Genomic DNA, 25,040 nt, shown 5'->3' on the forward strand with positions numbered 1-25,040 from the left:
ATCCAGACTGTCACTGTCCAGCCTCTTGGAAACGTGGGAGAGAAGGGAAATAAGTGACACAGAAAGCACATGAGAACACTGTTGTTTTTTTCTGGCTCGCACAGGGAGAGGTGGCAGAGCTGTTCAGATCACAACTGAAGCCATCCCTTCTTCAGTATTTCCCTTCAACAGCATCCTGGAGTCAATTCCTGCCCTCTGTGCTTCACCTTAAAGAATGTGAAATGTTCTGTGCCACCTGAGCAGACCTTCCTCTGCACACATGAGCTAAAGGCCTGTTGTGACAGAAATCATATTTTTAACCAAACTTTGCCAGATTGCCATACTGGCAGTTTATTATCCCAGGGCATCAACTGTCCTTCATGTTATGTTGTTTATTTGGACTAAATGTCAGCATCCACGCTTTTTAGAAACTGTTCCTGACAGCTATTTTTAATTAATTTTGGTTTCCTGAGTTTGGTTTTCCTGGTTGATTTTCATGATTTCAGGCTTGAAACTTGGGCTGGCAAGCAGAGGCCAATCTGTGGTGTGGGACAACTAATACAATTTTTGCTGATATTTAGTAAATTAAGTGCAAATCTAGACCCTCCATCAGGTATTAAACCTGAGTAAAACACAAACATAAATCATGAACCACTGGCTTAACACTCCACACCAAACTTCCTTTGGACACCGTGCTCCTGCCTTCCTGGTATTGGTTTCTGGGCTTTCACCTCACTCCCACTTTTCATACTTTTTTATTTTGAGTCACACCACTTCAGTAACAATTCATAATAACAGCTTGAGGTAAAACTCTTATTTTTTCACTCACCTGCAAACAAAGCTGCAAGATACAATGCAAAGGTTAACCTTTGACAGGTGTTCTGACAAAGAATAAACAGTTGCTACATCACCCTTTTCTTACTCATTCTCAACAGAACCAGCTCTTTTCTTTTAAAATGCTTTTTTTTTTGGTGTGTGATATCTTCCAGGTACCTGCAAATAATACTGAAGGCCAGCTTTGGTACCCTCCCTCCTCTTCCCTCAGATGTTAAACACACACACCTCAACCTCTCACTTTCTGCAGCTCACAGACAACCTTCTTTATTAAACAGAGGGGTTTTCCCTGGAAAACCTTGTTCCTCCTCTGTGCCTCCTCAGCAGGAGTGTCAAGTCACTGTGAAAAGCAAATGAAACACAAAGTCTGTCAGTATTCATGCCAAACTCTGCAGCTGGTGTTAAAACTGGACCCATTTTGCTGCCTATGGTTGTTCTGGTGAAAAGTATTTCTTGGTGCAGTGTTCATTCCAATGGGGAATATTTCAAACCTCTCACAGAAAACAATCACTACTCCTGTCAACAGCTTCACTCTGACAACTTGCAAAGAGAATCTAAATTCATAAAGTTAATTATTCACTCTGAAACTAACTAGAAATAGGCTTGGAACAAACTTCAGATGTCTTTCCATTGGTTCAAACTCTCAGCAAGGAATAACTTCAACTTCTTTGCCTTTCCTGTATCCATATAAATGGCAGCAAGGCCAGTCTCCCCCACCCACAACTCTATACGTGGTCATATTTTACTTACTTTATAGAGACCAGTGTAGGTGTCTGAAACATAAAGGGATGAGTGAAGGAAATAAATTATTAATCTTTTAGAAACCCCTCTATTTGGATAACTTACCTGCCTGTAGAAAGAACTGACAGGTAACAAGATGCTGACCTGCAGTGCTGTGGAGCTTCACACCACCGAAGCATCATCTTCCAACTCCACCTCAGGAGTTGGGAAGACACAGAAAACCAATTTAAAAGCAGAGAACTTACACTCACAGAATTCCACGTCAGCAAGAAACCATTACCTTTCACAGGATGATACCTGGAGATTTTAGGGAGAAAGGTTCGAGGCAAATAAAACAGACTTTCAACATTTTATTGAACAGCAGAAAATGCAGCTCTTGTTCATTGTACTGCTGGATGTAACGTCGATTTGTACACGTGTAAATAAACTCTTGCACGTTTTCAAACACTAGAGCTGCTGTTCTGAAAATAACTCAGGCATATGGTGCCACAGCCTTGGGGAAGATCGAGGATACAGGGCAGTGTGCTGGGAGCAGCAGAGGGATCCGGGGGCTGGAAACCCAGACAGAGCCACGGAGCAAATTGTCAGTGGTTGTTTTGTGCCGAGCCATTTGTTGCCTTGACTACACTGCCAGAGAGTGTAAAGAGAGCTGGGGTGTGTCTGCACAAGTTACAGAAAACCAGGGCTCCCCTGCTCTTTGGGAAGGGCAGGACCTGCCTCACATCCCCCAGGGAGCATTGCATTGGCCTTTCAGCACATCTCACTGCCCAGGAACAGGCTTTGTCCTCGGGGAACACACCAGTCCCTCTGACCTGGATAACCAGAGGCTCAACAATCTCCTGTCCCACATCCCAGTGGACACATCCTGCAGTATTTTCTTCAAATGTTATTCCTGTATCTGTAGCACAAGTGTCAGAGCCCGTGAGTGCTGTTCATGTTCTCCATCAGCCACCGGTGCCTTTCTTTAGAGGAGATGGTGCTCTAAAATAGAATATATGTCTGTATATATATTTTCAGCTGAGCAGTGGCCTTGTAAGGCAGTGAATCACAGATCTGTAGATGAAGGTTTGAAATGGTGCTCCACAGACTGCTTTCCATCTTCCAGAACTCTGGAAATGCGCTGCAAAGGAACACAAGCAGATTGCCAGGAGTTAAAGTGGCTCTGTATTGATGTAGTAATGCACATATTAATTACCAGCTTGTGGCTTGAAGTTGTAGCTTTAAAAAAAAAAAAAGGCATTGACCAAATCCTGGATGTTTTAAATAATTTCCCTATTCTGCAAAACCTTAAACCTGTGTTTAAACCTGTCCACATGACTCCAAGCATGCTATGAAGCACCTCATAAATGAATTTTTAGCTTCAGTTAGTCCTTTTTCCATCATGTAAGAAAGGACATTCTGTCCTCCTTATTTTATGTGCTATTTAGGTTTAAAAGTGAGTGGATGAGATCATGCTGCAAAGCTGTAACTCCTGAGTCTGAAAAGAGCAAGTGATAAATTGAATGTAAGTGAAATACTATAGACTTCAAATTAATGGGTTATTCTTGTTCCTACCAGAAAAATATGATTAAGAACACATTTAAATGCAGGTTTTCCCAAATATTGCTCTATGGTCCCTGAAGGCACTATCAATTTATTATTTTTTTTTTTTTAAAGACTGCAGAAAGTAATGGATGAAAATGAAACCTATTCCCCAGAGGGAAAAAAAAAAAAAAAAATGGTTTGTTTTCAAAGATCAGCAGAATTGATGTATAAAATACTACAAGTGTCCCAGAAAATTAAATTAAATGGAAGCTGTATGAGGAGTGGGTGAGGTCAGTTCAGCCTGGAGAAGAGGAGGCTGAGGGGAGACCTGACTGGGGTCTTCAACATCCTCATGGAGGGAACTGGAGGGGCAGGTATTGATCTCTGTGTTACAGGACCCCAGGGAATGGCTGGAGTTGTGTCAGGGCAGGCTCAGGTTGGATCTCAGGAAAAGGTTCTTCCCCCAGAGGGTGGCTGGGCACTGACCAGGCTCCCCAGGGCAGTGGGCACGGCCCCAAGGCTGCCAGAGCTCCAGGAGGGTTTGGGCAACGCTCTCAGGGGCAGGGTGGGATTGTTGGGGTGCCCTGTGCAGGGCCAAGAATTGGACTGGATGATCCCTGTGGGTCCCTTCCAACTCAGGACATTCTGTGATTCTGTGAAAAGTCACCCTCCCTACCTGAAAAAACAGGAAAACTTTCAAATTCTGAATCTTAACAGCTGCACTGAATATACATTTTTTTTCCCTTTTGGCTGTCAAACACAACGTTAAATTCAACAGTTTTAATTTCGTGACATTTCCACAGAAACCAGCCAAAGGTCCCCCCCACTTTAAAGGAAAGCTCCCTGTCCTGAGCGAGCCAGTCCCTGCTTTCAAAGCAGCAGCTCTGCGCTCAGGAACCGGCTCACAGGAGCAGGTTTGTGCTGTGCCGAGCTCCCTGCCGTGCCATCGCCCCGTGCCCGGGCCGACACATCCCACCGGGCATCCCACCGGGAATCCCCCCGGGAATCCCCCCGGGAATCGCCGCTCCCCGCCTGTGCCGGCACCGCCGGGATCGCGGGCCGCGCGCGCCCTCCCGTGGTGCAGAGGCGGAACTGCACAGGGATGCACATCCCTGCATCCCTAAATCCCTGCATCCCTGCATTCCTGCATCCCTGCATCCCTGCATCCCTAAATCCCTGCATCCCTAAATTCCTGCATCCCTAAATCCCTGCATCCCTAAATCCCTGCATTCCTGCATCCCTAAATCCCTGCATCCCTAAATCCCTGCATCCCTAAATTCCTGCATTCCTGCATCCCTAAATCCCTGCATCCCTAAACCCCTGCATCCCTGCATCCCTAAATTCCTGCATCCCTAAATCCCTGCATCCCTAAACCCCTGCATCCCTAAACCCCTACATCCCTAAACCCCTGCACCCCTAAATCCCTGCATCCCTAAATCCCTGCATCCCTAAACCCCTGCATCCCTAAATCCCTGCATCCCTACATCCCTGCATTCCTGCATCCCTAAATCCCTGCATCCCTGCATCCCTAAACCCCTGCATCCCTAAATCCTTGCATCCCTGCATCCCTAAATCCCTGCATCCCTACATCCCTACCCCTGGAAGCTCTGCCACAGCCACTTTGCCTTCCACCTTGAGCTCCCACCCCCCTCTCTGACGACAACAATAAAAACAAAGAAGCAAAGTTTGACTGACGGTCCTACCTTATTGTAAAACCATTTAATTTTCATAGCAGAGAATTTCTGAACACTTTTTTGTTGTTGTTGTTTTTCCTTAAACACACAGGACCTACCATTGTTTTAAATAACTGGTTCACCTTCTTCTTTTTGAAGGTTTTCTTGTCAGCCTCTGAGGTGGAAGGGAACACTGGTTGGCTCAGCCTGTGTGAGGGAATAGTTTCATCGGGTGCCACTGTGCTGATGGACAGAGTTAGTCCTTGGAACAGAAACAGGTTGGGTGCACAGAACAAAACCAAAAAAGGAGAGTCAGAGTGTAAGACAAAGCAGAACTGAAAATAATGCATTCACTAAAAAAAAAAAAGAGGCATTTTTAGTCTAACTGTATCCTCAGAATACAAAAATTAGTAATGGGGAAACACTAAACTTCATTAGATTGAAACTGAATAGTGGAAAAAAACCAAAAACCAATCTGGTCAAGGAATTAAAAATAGGTAAATAAGTGACAAAGAAGTGGCCATGTTGTGTTGTGCTAAACCTCTGTTTCAGACATCTGGAAAGAGAGGGACAGTGAGAGGGAGAGATGAAGTGCAGGCTGAGGAATGGGATGTGCTGTGGAAGGAGGAGGTAAAGGAGGATGTTGTCTCTGCACCCTGGCCAAGAGATGAGCTCCACCTTCAGTCACACTTTCCCCTTTTCTTTCATCCCACCATCCATCTGTCCAGTGGGCAGTTATGTTCTCTTGTTTCCCCTTCCTCCTGCTGTCAGGGAGGTTTATGGGATTCCTCTCCAACTTCAAAAGCAGAAGGAGAAACCCTGCTATGGGGCAACCTTTGGGGATGTTCATCTGCCAAAACAAAGTACTGAGTGCTCCCTCCTGTTCCACACACTGCCCTAGGCTGTGAGCCCTTGTTTCTGCACGTGAGACCTTGCCAGTCAGGGAACATGAATAACCCTCTCCTCTTTCAGGCAGGAGGAATGTCCACACTGCACAAGGAAGGAAATTCAGAGCTCCAGAAGCGACACTTGTGGAATTTTCCCATTGCATGGCCAGCCCAGTGTGGTTGTAGCAGCCCAGCCCCACACACAGCACACATTTTCACTGTCCTCCTTGTGCCAGAGGCACGTGGGGGGAGCTGCCTGCCCTGCTTGGAGCAAACCCTGGATTGCTCCTTTCTCGCCACCAGATCAAGAATTGCAGAACTCTCAGCCCAGGGAGAGCAGCTTACCTGGGATTGTGGGCATAGAACGACTGACAGTGCTCATCTGCTTGAGGACAGATGTTTTCTGAGGTGCCACCACGTGTTCTGAGAGGTTGGTGTCACTCATGAACTCGTATTTCCTTGACAGCTGTTTAATAACATAAAATAAAAAAAGACATTAATGATGAACTGAGAGTTAGGCCCAGGTATAATACTATGTACTAGCTAAAAACGTGCAATAATTTTGCAGGTAATTTATAGGCAGATAAATACTTCTCATTCTACATAAAAAAAGAATTACTCTAAAAAAGCTACAGAAGTAATCTGGAACTGTAGGATGGTATTCCTACCCTATTTTTGCCATAATACCATCAGACAGCTCTGAGTGTGATCTGCAAAGATAAATGAAGTTCTGAAAACAGTTTTCCCCATTGCATTAACATTTCCAGCTCTGCTGTTGTGAGCAAAAGAAGCTCCTGTAACTCAATATTCCATGAAATCCACACAGTTCAGTGTCTGGGGTATCTAATTGAATCAAAAGCCAAAGGTGTTGCTTGGTTTTGTATATCAATGTATCTTGGGTTTGTATATCAATATATCTTGGTTTGTATATCAATATATCTTGGGTTTGTATATCAATATATCTTGGGTTTGTATATCAATGTATTTTGGGTTTGTATACCAATGTGTTTTGGGTTTGTATATTAATATATTTTGGATTTGTATAGCAATGCTTCTCAGAGCATGACTGTGCTTTACATCTCTCTTTTGCATGAGGACATTTAGTGTGAGACAACCATAATCTTCCAGAAATTCCTCCTTGTTTCCCCAAAGAATCCTAGCTTCCTACTCACTTCATTTCCCCTTTCAAAAAATTTTTGATCAAACTATTTATGCTCTCTCCATTTAATTCAACAACCTGTTACTGCCTGACATTTAAATTGTGACAGGACTTGGTCCACAAGCCCTATATAGTTATTTGTTTATTTGATTCATCATTTATTTATTTTATACAATAATTATTTGCTCATTTATTTCTATACTAAAAGAAAATTCTCCTGAGAATTAAGCTCTCTCTCTTTATATATATACATATACATATATATATATACTTATACCTATATATACACACATATACATATATATACACATATACATATATATACATATAAATATATATATACATATATATACATATACATATATATACATATAAATATATATATACATATATATACATATACATATATATACATATAAATATATATATACATATTTATACATATACATATATATACATATAAATATATATATACATATACATATATATATACATATACATATATATACATATAAAACATATACATATATATACATATAAATATATATACACATATACATATATATATACATATACATATATATACATATAAATATATATATACACATATACACATATATATACACATATATATACACATATGCATATATATATATATATATATAAAGGCACATATATTTAAGTCCTCCTAATGATCCAGCAGTGCAATAAAAGCACTGAGATGACGTGTGGAGTGAGAGATGCCAGTGCTTCCAAACTCCAGGCTGGCACATTTAAGGAGCAGTGTTTGCAATCTTGCAGTTTCTGAACAGCTGCCTGTTCCCTCACAGGGTACAAACTGTCCAGGGCTCATCACTTCCCAAACAGCCCTGACTGTGAGAGCTGCCCTGAGATGTCAGCACAGCCAATTGCCTCTCCCCAGGGGAGCCACTTTAACCCTCCCAGCACAGTTTTAAACTAACCAAGCCTCAGAGTTCGCAGCTTCAGAGCTGTGTTATCTGTCACCAGGGATGTTCTGATTTCCCCCCCTTACAGGTTCCACTCATGGCAGGGCAGATCAGCTCTGCATCCTGCACATCTCCCCAGGCAGCTGCAGTTCTGTGGGATATATTTTACTCTTCCTGAGCAAAGGAGTAATATCCTCTTTTTTTTTTTTCTAAATGGATTATAAAATGATACTCTAAATCGGTAACATACACATTTCATGTCAGAGATGGAGAGATCAGGTGCTGTCTTCTCATCAGCAAACACCACACTGCTTCTTTTTGTTCTTTTTTTGGACTTTCTCATCTTGACTTCAGGATGAGGATTAATTGGTGGAGCGGTCTCCTCTGATTCTGCTTTCCCTGGCTTTGGTAGCAATGCTTCCAGATCAAAGCTGCAGGAGCCAAAGAAAAAAAGCTCAAGTTGGGGAGTGATATTTTAAAAGCCACTGCTGCTCTGATGTCATTTCCCCATGAAATATAAATGCAGGTCATCCTCTCCTTCGACTTTCTGCGCAGCCTGGCAAAAAGTCTAGGATGTGCTTCAGCTGGCAACTGTAGATACAAATAAGATGCCTTCAGGCAGTGAGACATCATCTTAAAACGTTGCAAAGAATGTAAAATATTAAAACTAGCTCAAATCCCTTCTTAAAGATTTGTGCATTAGCTTAAGAACTAAACCAAGCAGAGCTAGAGCTCACATGGCAAGTTGATGTGTGGTGATGATGGTGCTGAAAGCAAGACATGCTATTTTGGTTTGAAGAGGACCAAAGTGGAACAGAGTATTGCTATTTATTGCCATGTTTTAAATGCATCCTCCTATTTATGTCACCATATTGGCTAAGAATGTACATACTCAGTGGTTAAAAACCAACTCCCTCCTCTCTTCCTCTAATTTTTAAAAGTTTAAAAATTGAGCTATTCCTCATTAAAAACCCCATGAAATTGGTGCTGGTTTTCCTCCCTTCTCTGTTGATGTAATTAGCCTTTTAAACACGGGACTGAACTTCTTTTACAACATAAAAATTGACAAATCAGGTAGTGTGGTGAATTTGTTGACCTGTGCTTCCTAGAAACAAATTGGCACCATAACAAATCAGAATAGGTGCACGATGCAGCTGCTTAAATGGACTTGTCTGGTGCTGTGGGAGGTGTCCTCTGTCACAGGCACAGGGCTGGCAGAGCATGTTTGCAGCACACAAATCATGTTTGGCAGCTCCACCCTTCTGGAGTGGAGGATGAAGGGCTGGAAGAGCAGCCTGGGCATCCCAGGGTGTAAAAAATTTTAAAAAATGAACTGGTCAAACATGTAAGAACAGAGGGGTGTCTTAAGAAAAAACACTTCTATGTTAGGCTCATAAAGCACTGGACTTTTAAGAAGTGAATTACCCAAAAAGGGAGATCAGATGTCTAAAAAAAAAAAATCATAATCAAACACTGCTCAACAAGATCAGTTTTATGTGTATTTTGTTTGTGAAGAAGTTCTGTGTGCTCAGAAAATAATTTATAAAGTGAACAAAACCGTGGATGAAAAAGCTGATTAATACCCTGTAACTGTTCTTTCAGACTTAAAATCTCTGTTTCCCAGTGCTGCAGTTAAAGCATATTAGGCAGGGCCTTTTACATCACTACAGGCTTTACTAAAAGTCCAAGTTTGTAAAGGTTGCTCTCCTTCCCTTTACATTTTACAAGCAAAAGGATGGTAATTAAGTTAAAAGCTGCATAAAGAGAAACTTGCAGTAAAAACCCAGATCCTTGTAAATTTTTGAAAAGTAATTTTAAAAATACTTGTTTTCTGAAAAAGAATCACCACTTTTTTTTTTTTTCTCCAGTGAGAGTTGAGTATATTTTGTGTATTAAGGTTGAAACACTTTCAGCTTTAAGCTTGGAAGAAGTGAGAGCTACAGTTAAATAACTGTGGCATAGTCTGAAAAGACTGCTGGTGGTCTTTTAAAAAAATCTTTTCGTTTAATCCCATAAAACTTACAAGGCAGGACTGAAAAAAAAAATAGCATTGCATTCATAACCAACCTTTCTGAAGCAGGTTTCTTGGGAGTGCTGCACTCAGAATTCATGGAAGACAGTGAAATGATGGATAACTGACGGTAGGATCTCAGCATTGACCTCGGCCTTCCCACTCTCTTGTCATCAAAATCTGGCTGCAGGATGGAAAAGACAAACACATTGTATCAAAGAACTTTGTGTGAACCTCCTTTGCAGCAGGTCTTGAAAATCCTACATATGTTTTAATGCTTGGCATGAGAGAGGTTATTTACTGCCATGAATTACTGTGGTTGTATCTTCTGTCTGGTGCAGGTTTACTCTTCAGACCTCCCAGACTCAATCCACAGACTACATTCTCTGCAAAATTTCAAATAGAGTTTTGTTTGTTTGTTTGTTTGTTTGTTTGCTTTTAAGTGCTGAAGGGTTCAAGCATGAGGGAATATTGCTAACTGTGAATTATTGCAAGGATGGGGCATGGGAGATAAATATAGAGACTCAGATAAATATAGAGATTTTTCATCCTACAGGTGTACAACAAGTGCAATATTTAGGTTAGAAACTTGCTACTTTCCTCCCCCCCCATAACAGAAGAATTAAATCCTGTTATAAAATTATCAATGCTGAAAGCAACGATATAAAAGAAATTCCAAAGAAACCGGTGTTTAATCACAAAACCCAGGCAACATCGTTCCTGCTGGGCTGCACAAGCTCAGATAGACTATTTTCTTCAAGATTTGTCTGGGGAGTTTGTGCTCAGAAGTTATCCTTCAATTCTCAGATATTTCAGTTTGGTCTCAACTAATATTTATAGTATTATACCCATGACAGGTTTTACTTCACAACACAGCTGGAAGTGGCTGGCACAGGGAGACATCAATTGCAGATCAAAGCCCTAAACCACTAAGAAAAGTTACCAAGAGAACAGACATGAGAATTTGCTTTTACTTCCTTAATAAGGCTGAAAAGACTTGCAATTTTAATACTCATAATAAAATACTCCAAATCTTCCAGAGTGAGGAACATTTGATGTGCCAGAGAATTGAATCAAATCTTGGACTACAAAACTCAGCTCCTGCTGCCCTCAGTCCACAAGAAAAAGAAAATATATATTTTTTAGAACAAGATGTGTATTAAATAAAGAGAAATGGAGGTGGAGGTTCAAAGGAGAGCAGTACCAGTTCTCTGGTTCCATATTGTTTTTCCACTTTGGCTTTTAAATGCTTGAAACATTCCTCCATCCGGTCATGGAAAGGACGAAGCTTGTCAGAAACTCTTCTTTCATGGATTTTAATTCCAGCCCCAAGGAAAGGTATCTTAAGAGGGAAAAAAAAAAAAGAAGAATAAAAGTGAGACTGTTCAAGTGGGTCCAACAACCCTCCCTGGTTCCACTTAAAGTCCCTGCTAAGTTAGCTGCAAAACTCCTCCTGTGACTGGCACATGGATTTGTCTGCTGAGCTCAGCTTGGAGCAACAACTACAAGATGGAAAGGGCTCATGAAAAATGGGTTTGTTCAGTAAATCTCTGAAAAATCTTGGCTGCCTCATAGTGACTGTTTCCTCTCCTCTGTGGTGTTTTGATGTTAATCTCATGTGAGATTAAACACACTGGAATTTCTTAAAAAAATCATTCTCCTTTGTCAGAAGCAATGATTTGCTTAGCAAATTAAAAAATTAATAAACTTTCTAACCCCTTTTCCTTGGTTATTATCTTGCTACCATCACCTTTGCCATGGTGGTAACGTGGTTATATCCAGTTAAAATCAACCCAAATCTCATCTTCAAAGATACAGGAGAGCAGACTTTGACAGGTTGTTTTATTAATAATAAGCATATTCTAAAAGAGAAACTTTGTAAAGTTTTGTTACCTTTCAGCCTTTGAAGGTGACAACTTGTGAGATGTGTGCAAAATACTTTTAGCTACCCTTCTGGCACTGACCTTTGCTAACTGCTTTACTATTAACTTTTAGTTATTTTGCATCAATGTTTGGGCTTTTTTGTAAAATCCACCCGGATTTCATGGTTCCTTTTTGTGTTCTGACCCCACAAACACTATGAACATTGTACACATTGGTCCATCCATCGACCTGATTGTATTTTATGGAAGTTCAATTTCAATATAACTTCCAAAACCATGGTACTAAAGCCCACCTATTGCAGAGAGATCTGATTGTCCCCTTTGGAGGGGTTTACAGGGATAGGTAGAAATTACCACTTAATTTCCTAATGCCAGCTGGTGTGACAGTCAATCTACAGCACTAATCCACTGAGTACTTCTGTGGTCAGAAAGCAGCAGCACACAGAGCCTTCAGTGGGCAAGGACCCAGGAGAAAGCCGTGAAGGTTGGAAACTTAAACTAATAAGTTTAAGCTGTGAGGAATCACAATGAAACAGGAGGAAACTTCAAAAACCTTCAGAAAACAGTGCAAAACAAATCCATTAGAGCTATTTGGAAGGTTCACTTCAAAGCTGAGAGAGGAATAAATGGTTAATTTTTGCTGTTTCTCATCTATGAAGCAGAACCATGGAATCACTGAACAGTTTGGGTTGGAAGTGTCCTTGAAAGGTCATCTGGTCCAACCCCCTGCAAGGAGCAGGGACATCTCTGACTAGATCAGGGAGCTTAGAAATATCTTGAGCCATTCATTTCTGAGAGTAAAATTCCAGATGAACCCTCCCTATTTCTTAACATCCCCCTAGGCCCACTCATTTATACAGCAAACAGTTCTTTCTCATGTAAATCATCTTTATTTCACAGGACTCAGCAGTTTGTGGTTTCTTAACAAACTACCTCTGGGCCAAAATGTAAACCTGTTCTCTCACAGTCCTTCATTTTGCCATATATTGATAGCAATGATTTCTATTTTGGATTAGATAATGGAAATAGAATTGATAATTTCTGAGGTCATGTATTGCTCTGCTGCATTTTCATAACAAAGATGATGTAGATCAGTGAAAAGAGCCCTTTTCCCTTGAATCTCTGCAAAAATAGAGCTTTTTCTGCTACCACGTCCCATGGGTGCATTGAGGACAAAAGGGCTGGTTTGTCTTACCACGTCTACACTACCTATAAAATAATAAACAGTAAACCCAAATAACCTCAGTGCTGCCACATGGGCAGAATATCCAGCTCTGCTCTGGAGATGCAGCTTAAAAATATTTACTAATGGTCTTCCTTGCTATTTGTCACACAAAAGACACGTAGCAACAATCCTGGAGACTCACTGAGCATGAAAGTAATTCCTGAGAACAGCTAACACTCCATTAAGGTTTCTAATGCAAAAAAACTCTGCCACAAACAACAAGAGATACTCAATCCTAGAAAAAAAAAAAAAAAAAAAAAAAGAGTTGTTTCCCAGGAGAGGTTCTGACATTTGCCAATGCTTGTTTTCCCAGCAATTCATGACATTGTTGTGACTTTTGTCATGCTCTCCATTTTGTCTCCAGGAATACAACCTGAGTTTGAAATCCTGGCCCTTTCAGCCATAAATGTAGCCCTCTCTATGTGTGGCTTTTGATAAACCATTCCAAATGATGTGTTCTGCAAAGTACCTTTCTGGCCTAATGTTCACCCAGAACCAGGCAGGAAGTTTGTAACAAGAATTTTCTCTTTCTTCTGCCCCTCCCTGCTTTGGGAAACAGGGAAAAAATAAAAGTGAAAATGGATATAAATGCTATGTTCTCCTGCTAGAAAGGTGGGGAACAAAGGACTAGCTGATGAAGCCTCAGTGGCTGTTGTCAGTGAGAAGTTACCTGCCAAGCAATCAGATCTTTGAGTCTATTCAGCTTTTCTTGATCCTCTGGATGATCTCTGGCATATTCTTCTGTAAAGAAAGCCTTAGACAAAACAAAACAAAAAAAATTAATTCAGTCCATCATTTTGACAGGTAAAGAAATGATCACAGTATTGGCCATCAAGTAAGAGAGACAGAGCCATGCTCTTCAGCCAGATGCTGCTGCTGATAATTCCTCACTCTGTCAGCTGGGAACTGAGGTGCTCTTCTGTTAAAGTGTTTTCAGTCTTTATCCAACATTTCTGAGTTTGAGACTCTTATTATGAAACCCAATTACTGCTTCTTTTATCAGGCTTGCAGTGAAACTAAAAAGGCACAGGTTTGGAGTATCATGATTTACATCAGCTAATACTGGGCTTCAGTTACTCTGGTTTGCACTCAAAGACAGAGGTGACCAGGAAATGAGGATAAGAGGATCTCTTGACTGATGGATTGATTGATTAATTATGGCTTTCATATTCCCCACCCATATTGCACTGCCACTATAAACACAGGAGAATTATGAAATGATGTATCTGAATATGTTCTTTGCATGGACTTAGAAGCTCTTACCTTCTCATATTTAGCAAAGCCACCCATAACAGCTGGATCAACAATTCCATTCAGCAGCATGGAAAGTGGATTGATGGGAAGGTTCTCATCGCTCTGGTACTGGTTAATCATCATCAGAATTTTTTCATTTGTCGTGGACATAGTCTCAATAGCATTCTCTAAAGGACTAATCACAGCCTGGAAAGAAACAAAAGGCTTCTAAGGTTCATACAGAGATAAAAAGGGCTTTTTGGTTTTATAAAACTCCAGGTATTTGAACAACAATTCAGCAAACCAACACAGACTTGCTCAGTTCTCTTAGGACACAGGATATATTGATCCTGTCAGCAGAATGATAAAACCTAAGTAATAACGGGTTTGTTTGGATAAAAATAAGTAAAAAATAGCCTCATGTGATAATTTTGCTAGGAACTTCATACATGGATTCAACAGATGTTTTATGGGCTCTTAGCATGTTAATTAATACGTGTTAGTACACACCAGTGTCGTGGAGACGACTTCGAACCACCTCAGAATCCCAGGAAGTTTGTAAGCCGTGACAAAGGAAGTTCTCTCGATCCACATGGACTGTGAGGAAAACAGAGCAGGACAAAAATCACACTTTAATCTTTCCTGCCTTCTGAGACGCCAGAGCGAAATGAATGTGGATGGAAAACACATGCATATTTTTGCATAAAGAGACACTGCCACATTAATCTAGCACGACAACTTGCATGGATAATTGTTCTGGTTTCAGATTAGGTCATCTTCAGGCACAAAGCCTCCACAAAGCAGAGGAAAAAAGGAAATTACCCTTGAATATTTTAGTGTCTATTGCTATTTTTGCCATTACAGATGGAATGACTGGGACTAAATGACCTGCTCCTGCCTCTGCCCAGATTATACTTCCTCCCTCCACGTTCAAAAGGTATTTCTGCAATTAAAAGCAGTAATAGCCCAATTATTTCTACAAGTAAAAGCAGTAATAGCCCAACAACAACTTGCCAGCATTCTGACTATTTTAGTTCCTTTCACTTTCCTTTTTTGAACAAGACAGGTTGTTGATATTTTAAAATAGTTTAGTTCATTTACTGCTCATTATTTTGCAGTATCAGCTCAGCTAAGCTGCCAAGACTGAGAAACACAACAAATGCAATAAAGTCATCCTCCAAATATCCCAATTTCCACCTGCATGTGGTCTGTTGTCATCAGCAATGAAAACATCAGTGATGTAATTTTTGTGAAACCATTTCAAGGTATATTCATAAATAGGTTCAAAACTCTCTAGTTTGCAAAGGAAGCCAAGGTGCATCAGGAGTCTTGATAACACAGAGCAATTCTGGAGTGCCAGGGTAGTATTTGCATCTGAAACCCTAATTTAACAGCAGGTAAGAAGCTCCTTTATATGGAAATTTTGACACTGCTAATCAGCACACACAGAACTGATATTGTACATTTTGGAAAGAAATGGCTTTTCCCATTAGATGACACGAGCACAGCTTTAGCCATAAAGGTTGGATGGCTTTTGAGAACAAACTGTAAAATATCAGACACCTGTAAAATGAAAATATAGACACTTCCTGTATTTATGCACAACACTGAAAAGTAATTTATGGTGGTGTAGATTCCTCAGAATGTTTGAACAAGGAAGACTATTCCTCAGCACTGCACCATTAGTCAGGGCAGGAAAAATGACAGAGGCAGTTCTCTGGTCTGTCAGGATCTCCCAGGACTGATGAAAGCAGACAACAGGCACCTTGTCGCCGAGCTGGCAGCTGATAAAAGTGTTGTAAACTAAAAGCAGCAAAGCATTTGATGTTTATTTACATGTCACCTCGTGTCATAATGAAAATCTGTACCAGAAAATGTTCCTGCTTAACACAAACGTGTTGAATGTGCTCAAGTGCATAACGTTTACCTGCAACTGAAAAAGTGGTGTATCGTTAAGTACACAGGAGCTACGCTGAAATAAAAAGCCTTGCATTTGTTTTTATGAACCAGAATCCCAAATTCAGGGTGTCTATGATGAGTAATCTGGGCCTAAAGAAGGATCTAGGATCAAAATTCACAGTTACCAGAACTACATCCATCACCTTGTCATTAATTTACTCACAGCAAATTCATTTTCAGGGTCAACAGATCCTTTTCTGACTGGCCTTGAATAGTGGAACCGCTGCACGTTGTTGGACTTGTAAAAACTGGAAGGTTTAAAGAACACTTTTGTAAAATACAGAACCTGGAAATTAATGGGTTTTGTTATTGCAGTGAAATATCTCATTTTGAGTCAGTTTAATTTTTAATTAAAAGCAAATTTACTGCTCCAAAAAAAAGTACTTCACTGAAAACTCAGGAGGAAACTACTTTATCTATAAATCACGGTCAACACACAGTATTTTACAATTATTAAGCTTCAGCTTGTGATTGGGTGTATTTTCTGGGTAAAAAAACCTCCAGAACTTCCAGATTAATGTTCAAACCTACAGAAGAAGGACTAGAAGTGATTTTTTCCTCTCCTGAACTCTTGCTGTGACACAGGCTCTGTTTGCTGGTTTATCAGGGAGCATAATTTTGTTCGAGATAACTGACTGAACAGTGCAGATATTTTCACCTGGACTGGAGCACAAGTGTTTTTTCATCCACAACAGAACAAATCAGTTTAATCATGTCCCTGCTCACAATGCAGAACAATATTTATTCAATAAAATAAACAAATGAAGCCATTAATGACAATTTCTTTTGTGATAGATAAGAAAATGTATATTGTAGAGGGGGACACCAACATAAAGAATGTCTTGCAAAGTCCTGTTATAATCTATTCTATTCAGCTAATGATTTTTCTCCATCATTGTGAGCACATATTTTCACTAAACTTGTAACCACTTGGTTTTTAACACTGGCTAATTTGAAAGAACAGGGACTGCAGAGTTTTAACTGAGTATTTTGCTGTCCACAGAAAAATCTCTCCCTTTGGGCTTTGTTTTTATTTTTTTAAAGATGAATTAAGTTTAAAGCCATTTTAAGTAAAAGCTAATTTTGCAGAGAAAAAAAAATAAATCTTAGTAATCTCTTGTAATAAAAATGAGCCATGTTTTGGAGGCCCAGAGAAGCAAACAAATAGAGAAGCCCCAAACAGCTGAGCTAAGCAAACCATGGTGTGTTAGTTCAGAGGAACCCATGATTTGTGATCCAAAGAGCTCAGATTATCTTCATCAGTAAAGAAAGAAACTGGAAAATGCTGCCACACTGAGTCAGGTCACTTCATACAGATATTTTGAAGCTCTTTGATAGAATAAATGCACTGCCATCAACTAATGTAACTAACAATGAAATGGCCAATAAAGTACACTCGTAAAAGTAAATCCCCAAGAGCAGATGGGATCAGCAGTTTGGTTGAATTCTGCAGCTGAGACAAACCATTATGAAATCTCCCATCTGAGCAGAGATTCTACTTCATGTGGAGCATTTCACCACATAAAACTGTCACCAAATCAAAGTGGGGCTGCCACTACTCTGAAATCCAGTCAAACAGGACCACATTTGGAATCTGCCTTTCAGTTGCTGATTTTAAAATGCATCAAGTTGAAATTGGGACCACAGTTTGTTGTGGGGGGTTTTGGGTTGTTTATTTTTTTTTTGGAGGGAGGGGGATGTTTGTTTGTTTGTTTGTTTTTAAATCCTGTAGCACAAGACCTGTGCTTCTATCTGCTTTACTGAGGTGCACGTGAGGAGGGGATTCTTATTTTTCCACTCTGAGTCAGCTGCAACTTCAGCAAAGATTCTCCAGAGAAGGCTGCAGGCAAAGGTGACAACTGCTTTGGATCCAGTTGTTAGCCACTCTGTTCTCAGAATACTTTGGACAATTCATTCCCTTTATTCCTTTACAAAAGCTTGACCACAGTGCCAGTGGAAAGAATTTTGCCACTGTGTATTTTGCACTTGGCAAGACAAGCCATAACAAGATTCTGTTGTCCAAGAGCCTTCAACTCAACCACTCTCATTGCCAGGGACCTCTAAGACCCCTCTCTCCATCACTTGTCTAAGAAGATGTGTTGAAAACTCAATAAATTCCACCCAAAGCACAGATTCCACCTCCCTGCCCTGGAACCAGAAGTTATTTCTTCAGTGGTAGGTGGGTAGATGTTCTTTCATGGAATTCCTTGGGAATATACCTAGGACAGGCTGGACAGAGCCCTGAGCAACCTGGTCTAGCTGAAGATGTCCCTGTTTGTTGCAGGGGAGTTGGACTAAATGGCCTCTAAAAGTCCTTTCCCACATAAATGATTCTATGAATACATAACTCAGCGAATTAAGGTAATAAAAACTCTAAGATTCATTGGCAAAATAATGGTTGCCAGTTTAGGAATATGGTCTAACTCTCATTATACATCTATTACAGAAATCCACTTACTTTATAATTTGATCAGGTACTGCCTTATTTTTGAATCTGGGCTGCTCCTCCAGGACTGGCTGCACTGTAAAACACTGGATATCTGAAATTGTGGAAGTTAAGGGCATGCTATTAACAGTTGAAACACTGCAGGCTGCAGGGGAAATAAAAATAATAATAATCATAAAAAAAAAACATTTCCTGATGAAAAATCTGCAGTGTTCAGGGTTTCATTTGTGGAGTTTCCTCGGCCAAAAAAGGAAAAACCTGTCAGTAGGAACCAGTGAATATACATTAATATTAACTTTGAACTGCATATTTTTATTATTTACTGAACTTGAATATCTGCAGCAGAATTTTTCACACTGACTCATTCATTAAATTTTAAAGCTCAGTCAACTTACAAAAATAACATCAACGACATGTGATGTTAACAGTTTCACTGTTTAGCTCTAGGCTTGCATAAAGTCAGGATGGTTAACATCTCATCTTTGAAATCTGCAATGAACAGCCCTTTTACTTGAGATTTCCTTTTCCTATGGAAGTGCTATTTTTTAAATCTGACTGCTGTGTTTGTAAGTAAATACATCTCATTCTTACATATTTTCAGTATATTTGACTCATGCCCTCTGGGTAGATTCTGTAGCTTTTTCTTAAGTGCAGAACCAGTGTGTATCTGCTGTTAGTTGCAATTAGAGGAGAAAATTCTACCTTAAAGACTGAAACATGTGATCCCAAAAACAACCAGTTAGTTAAGACACAAGACAGTCTTAGGAGAGCTTGGCTTTCAAGCTTAATGTACTGGTTTAGATAAACCTGTAATACTCCCACTTCAGCCCCAACAGTGTTGAAAGAAATCAATATTCCCTCTCTGTTCCAGAAGGTTCCACCAAAATAGATTCAAAAGAACATGTGAAGTGTTACAACATTACCTTGGAAATTAATAAAGGAAAATCAACATGTGAAAACAAATGTCTGAGACAATGAGGTGATCTCATATCTGCTCAGTCAGTAATGATTTAAATTAGGAAAAAAACCAAGCATGATCAGAGTTCTTGTAAACAAGAATAATTTAGGGCATCCTAAAAGTTGGTTAACAATGTTTAGGAGTTAATTTTGCCAGGAAGATTTCCAAGAGTGACTTAAGGCATATTTATGCTGCCAAGAAGCACAGGTGGTCCCCAGGTGTGGCTCCAGTCAGGGCAATGTTCAAGGAAGACATGAATTTCATACCAAGGGACAACAGCTAAGAATGTGAGGTGAGAGAGAAGTTGCTGTTTTTAAACCTGGCCAGTTCAAGTGTGTGTCACTGGTTTTGCCATTTGAAGAAAATGAAAGGTAAACCATACATGAACTTCAATGAATTTTCTTCCCTGAAAGGGTTGTCAAGTCCTGGCACAGCCGCCCAGGGCAGTGGTTGAGTCACCACCCCTGGAGGGATTTAAAAGACTTGTAGACGTGGCACTTGGGGACATGGTTCAGTGGTGAACAAGGTTTATGGCTGGAGTCAATCTTTAGGGTTTTTTCCAACCTAAATGCTTTTCTGATGGATGAAAGAGACAGACTCCTTAGGACTGTGAGGAAAACAAGGGCTGACATCTCAGGAACAAGCCACAAAAGACATGAAGGACATACAAGTAAAACTGCAAACAGAGCTGCAACATTAATAAACTCCCACTCTTTTTAGGAAATTGTTGTTTCACACAGGCAAATTTCTGCTAAAACCAAGGTTTCTCCAGCCCCCCTCCCTCCTGTTTTCAAGGATACATTGCCCAGGAGAGTTTTTCACCTCCTCCCCGGGAGCTGCCGTGGTGTTCATCTCCTCTGCACTGGGGAACTGGCTCATCAGCTGCGCCTGGAAATCCTCCCTCCTCTCGTACTCCTTCCCACGATAGATGAACACTTTGTTCTGCAAGGCAGAAAGAGCTCATTTCTCGGGCTCTGGGATGCTGAGGCAGAAGTTAGAGATTCGTGGCTATCAGCACAAACACACAATGCTCTCCAGATTTTGGAATGAGAGTTGCTGTTTTCTGAATATGAATCAACCAGAAAGCCAAACACCACTTTGACCAGGTGCTGGAATGCAGCACTGACTCTCCAGAGATCCTGGTCTCAAAGTTTCATCATTCAGAAAACAGTAACACTGGTGTAATACTAATATATTTCACTATTTTTTCCAATGTTTCCAAGGCAGCTTTGGCTTTTAAACGTGGGAAATCAGGATCTCTTGTTGCTTTTCAAGTGTGAAGACAGCTACCCTATTCATTGTTCTATGTAAGAATCACTTTTTTAACAAGAAAACATCAAATATTCAGGTTAGTTTTATGCTCTGAGCTCATGCACTACTGTGATTTAAACAAAGCTACGACCTTTTAAAAAACTAAATAAATTCCAGTTTACATGACAGGTTTCTTGAAAAAACAGACCTTTTGGAGCCCTGATTTCTCTCATGGTAGTCAAAAATAGAGAAAAGTAAGGAAAACACAGTAGATTCATTATATGTTGAATAAAGCCAGTTCAAACTGACCATAATTGTCCTAGGATAGAAATAAGCTGTTGCCATTCAGGAAAAACCTTAGAGCAATACAAGACAGTTGGTATGAACATGTCAGCTCAGTGCATGTTAGAGGTCATAAAAGCAGTGTTAGCACTAGTTATCATGAGGAAAACAGGAAAACAAAAGAAGAAACATGAATATCACACTGAACAAATTCATGGTGTATTCACATTTCAAATCCTACACACACTTCTTGTCCTGCCAGTTCATGAACCAGAATTGGATAGTGAGGGAGTCAGAATGCCACAGGTATTTCCATTGCAGCTGAGAGGCAACATAAAGCTGAAACTCCTGCCAGTTCATGGTGAGGAGCTCTAAAAATACCAGCCATGAGTGAAACAGAATTTTGGATTTAATTTGAACACAAGTTAATGACATTCTACTACTTATCAACACCCTGTGTGGAGACTCATCTGAAAAATATGTGCCCATGAGAAATTACATCATATTGCTGCATTTAGCTCTCCTCTACCCCCTTCACCACATTATATATCTTTAGTTTCCACTATCAAACTAAGAAAGAAGCAACATAAAAGCATCTCAAAACATTTCATGCATATTCTTACAAGTAGCAATTCAGATTTTATCTGCAGTCCTGCATCCAAGCAACAGGAAATCCAGGGAAAATATCTCCAGAGACTCACTTGCATTAGTAGAGTGCACTTGTATGTTTAGAAGCATATGAAAATGGGGGGAAAAAAGTAGGAATTTAAACAATTTTACCCGTAGGAATGTGGGGAATCCTTGGCCATAATACCCAACAGCAAAATAGTCTGGCTTGGGTCTCAGAATTTTCATGATGTTTTCATAGAACTTTGCTTGCTGGATCTGAAAGCAAAACCAACTGTAATTACTTGTTTTGGGGGGCTTTATCTATTCATTTTTAACCTCTACAGCAATATGAGTTGAAAAGCTACAGCCATAATCAGCACACACAGGACACTGCTGAGGGACATTAAATATTGTTTACATTTAAATGCAAATATAACAGGTAGATAAATGTGTATGGCTTCAACTTTAATATTTGATCTCAGTCTTATCCTTAATTTAGTAGTGTGAGAAGAGAAAAGCAAACACCAAAGTCATACTTGGCCACTGGTAACACTACTGAAACAATACCTTTGGAAAAAGCCCTGACCCCAAATATTTCCCGAGGTTTGGCTCAACTCAAATTCTTGTCCAAGCCTCACATGAAGGGCACACACCATGGAAAGGGCTTAGAACAATTTCTGCCATAAAATACCATTTAGGTGTTGTGTTTATGAGAATGCAGCACTGCAACTTCAATGGAACTGGCAAAACCAATGCCTTTTATTTTACGACAAAAGCAGAATTTGTTGGGAGCAATGGAAGATTTGTTTTTAAACAGTCCTGCTCAGGAACACTGTGGTTTGATTCCCACAGTTTCTTTGTGGAAGATTCAGGGATATTTATTGTATGAGCCCTAAACATTTGTTAAAAATCATGCAAGCATGGAATATGGGGAGTAGGAAAAAGAAGGTATGTGGGGGACAGGATTCTTCTTAGATTAATTCAATTTTAGTGAAAACAAATAACTGAACATTTTCTCTTCCTTCAAAATCTTACTCCTAGCCTTTGGACCTAGTTCTAATTCCTTGTGCTGTGATACTTCCCCACTCCTGATTAGGATAGAATTCTTCAGGCTTGTCAAGATTCAAGTTGCTAAAATTTAAAGGTAAATTTAGGGGAAAAATTTCATCTAGATGCTTTTTCTATCTTAAAGCAGTACAGAGGCCTCCAAACCTTGTTATATTTCTTTTAAACGTGGCCTTTAAACTGCCCTAAGTGTTTATTTAATCTACAGAAATTTCAAAATGCCTCAATAAACACATTTCCATGCAAACTTTAATTAACAGGTCTTTGTTGTTCTCTCTTTTACCACTGGGCTGTTACAGTGAAACAGCAACTTTTCAACAAATGGATTAAAAATCTGTTGTAGGCAACAAGCTCATAGGCAGCTCTGTCATTTGATAGCTCAAAAGTATTAATTTCTGTGACTGAATTAATTTGAAGACCTGTATGCAATCTTACCAGGTTTTGGCTTAGAAGTTCATAGTCAAAAACTTCCTTTTCATATTGCTCTGCAAGCTCCTTGCATAAAGATATGGCTTCTTCCCACATCTGCAATGCAACCACACATTCAAAATGTAAATCCAGCCCCAACAAACAAGTTTTTAATGCATCACATTTTAACTACACTTTTATTGATTACACTCTCTTTAAAGTGCAGTCATTTATTAACTGCACATTTAGACTGGAGGACTCGAGGCAATCATAAACTTCAGGAAAGCAGATTAATGTGAAAAAATAAAAGTGTTTTATGATTCATTACAGGAAGGCATAAGTAAACCTACTTTATTCTTGGAACAAGAATCAGATACATTAAGAAGAGTAAATCACTGGGGTGATAACACCCAGAACACACCCCAAGCACGGAGCTGAGGGGACTGACACCTGCCACTCCTTAAATCACCATTTTATAAAACATCCTGCAGCATCCACAGCTGTATGTACCTTGCATATGATAGCTCTCCCAGTCAGCTAAAAACTAAGTCTTGAATTGCCACTTGCCCAGAGCAGCAGCTTCTTTCTTTCCACACAATTTAAGGGCTGCCTCTGACAAGGACCGTGAGGAGCTGCACTGGAAAGACCAGGACAGCTTTTCTCATCTGATGTGGGCACTTCATACAAGCAGCACAAAAATGATCTTGAAGCAGCTACAAACTCCCTCTCTCGAGGATATTTCTCAAGTTCTATCAGGCTTCTCACCTACCCATAATAAAGGAGACAAAGGGGTTTGTGAGCACGACTCTCTGGGGGTTTGAGGCCATTGGGGGTCACACACATCAGGCCTGTCTGATGGTGCCACGTGCTCCCAGGTCAGGTATTTCTGAACCTGGCCCGTGGGTCCAGCTGCTGCAAACCTCCCCTGGTGCACCTGAGGAGAGCCTGAACACTGGGTGCTCTAGACCAGAAATCATGAGGATTTGGTTTTCCTGGCACGGTGGGTGGGCACTGCTACACTTCAGTTTCTTTAGATACCAACACAAAACCCTGAAGCACCAAAAATTTCTACCTTCTGAATTATAGGAAGGGCTTCTTCTCAAGAAGCACTAATGAATTGCCTTCCCTCTTCTCTTCGTACCTTTGGCTACAGCTGAACAAGACATAATGACTTAAAGGTCTTATTGGATCATGAGATTAATTATCCAGCACTGCAGAATTTTTCCCTGCTTTCTCTCTTTGTTTTATTTCCAAAAATCTCAGCTCTACTGTACTTGTACTGACAGGTAATTTTATTAACAGTTGGGTTTTTTTTAAAGTTGAACTAAACCAAGGTACTGAATATCAAACTACTACATTTTAGGTTTGGAATACAACCCTTAGTTTTCTCTGAAACAAATATGTCCATTTTAAACTGTCTGGCTTTCTTGGAGGAGATAAGGACTGAATGGTCTAGAAATGGAATCTGGGTAGTCCATATTCTTTTCCTGTTAAAGGCAAGTACATTCAACATTTTTATTGCATTTTATTTAGTGCCTGGCAAAAATACTTGTGACAATGTGTTGAAACATTAACCCTCTTCCTTTGTGAATGTGGTTATTGAAAGAACATGTTCCTATGGGAGCAGATATTCTCTGGGAATAAGCCTTCAGGACACAGTTTTTGCTTGACCCACATTTCAAAGAAGCTTTTCTACACAAACACTTCACACAGGGCACAATCATCCAACAGTACTACCCAGAGCAGCACAGCAAAGAGAGATTTGGCAGGGGAGGAACTCTGCAGACCTACCTTTCCTTTGTCAAAGTACTCTATGATCTTTTCATACAAATTCTCTTTCAAGTGCCGATAGGTCTGCGAGCACTGGAACTCTGTTGACATGACTTGGGGTGCACACTGTTCATCTGACCACTGGGAACAAGAACACAGCAAAAACCCCATGATTTTGGAGCTCAGCCTTTCAGCC

General features: G+C 40.1%; 1 protein-coding gene across 1 annotated transcript in view; it reads right to left on the bottom strand.

Moving 5' to 3' along the window:
- Positions 1–1,592: 1,592 nt before the first annotated feature.
- The window catches only part of DOCK2 (dedicator of cytokinesis 2), a 165,264-nt gene continuing 141,816 nt past the window's right edge, over positions 1,593–25,040 (bottom strand). Inside the window, exons 38-52 of the mRNA XM_051793680.1 lie at positions 24,866–24,985; positions 23,102–23,191; positions 21,773–21,877; positions 20,260–20,401; positions 18,514–18,595; positions 16,219–16,303; positions 14,607–14,693; positions 14,127–14,303; positions 13,534–13,617; positions 10,960–11,097; positions 9,812–9,939; positions 7,995–8,175; positions 5,984–6,104; positions 4,871–5,013; positions 1,593–2,674 (exon numbers count right to left, since the gene is read on the bottom strand). Coding sequence (XP_051649640.1) covers positions 2,600–2,674; positions 4,871–5,013; positions 5,984–6,104; positions 7,995–8,175; positions 9,812–9,939; positions 10,960–11,097; positions 13,534–13,617; positions 14,127–14,303; positions 14,607–14,693; positions 16,219–16,303; positions 18,514–18,595; positions 20,260–20,401; positions 21,773–21,877; positions 23,102–23,191; positions 24,866–24,985 — 1,758 coding nt within the window. The 3' untranslated portion in view covers positions 1,593–2,599. The remainder of the gene's footprint in view (positions 2,675–4,870; positions 5,014–5,983; positions 6,105–7,994; positions 8,176–9,811; positions 9,940–10,959; positions 11,098–13,533; positions 13,618–14,126; positions 14,304–14,606; positions 14,694–16,218; positions 16,304–18,513; positions 18,596–20,259; positions 20,402–21,772; positions 21,878–23,101; positions 23,192–24,865; positions 24,986–25,040) is intronic.

The sequence above is a fragment of the Manacus candei genome, unplaced genomic scaffold (assembly GCF_025592945.1).
Source record: "Manacus candei isolate 608988 ecotype Guabito, Panama unplaced genomic scaffold, ASM2559294v1 h1tg000037l, whole genome shotgun sequence".
In the NCBI taxonomy this organism is placed as follows: domain Eukaryota; kingdom Metazoa; phylum Chordata; class Aves; order Passeriformes; family Pipridae; genus Manacus; species Manacus candei.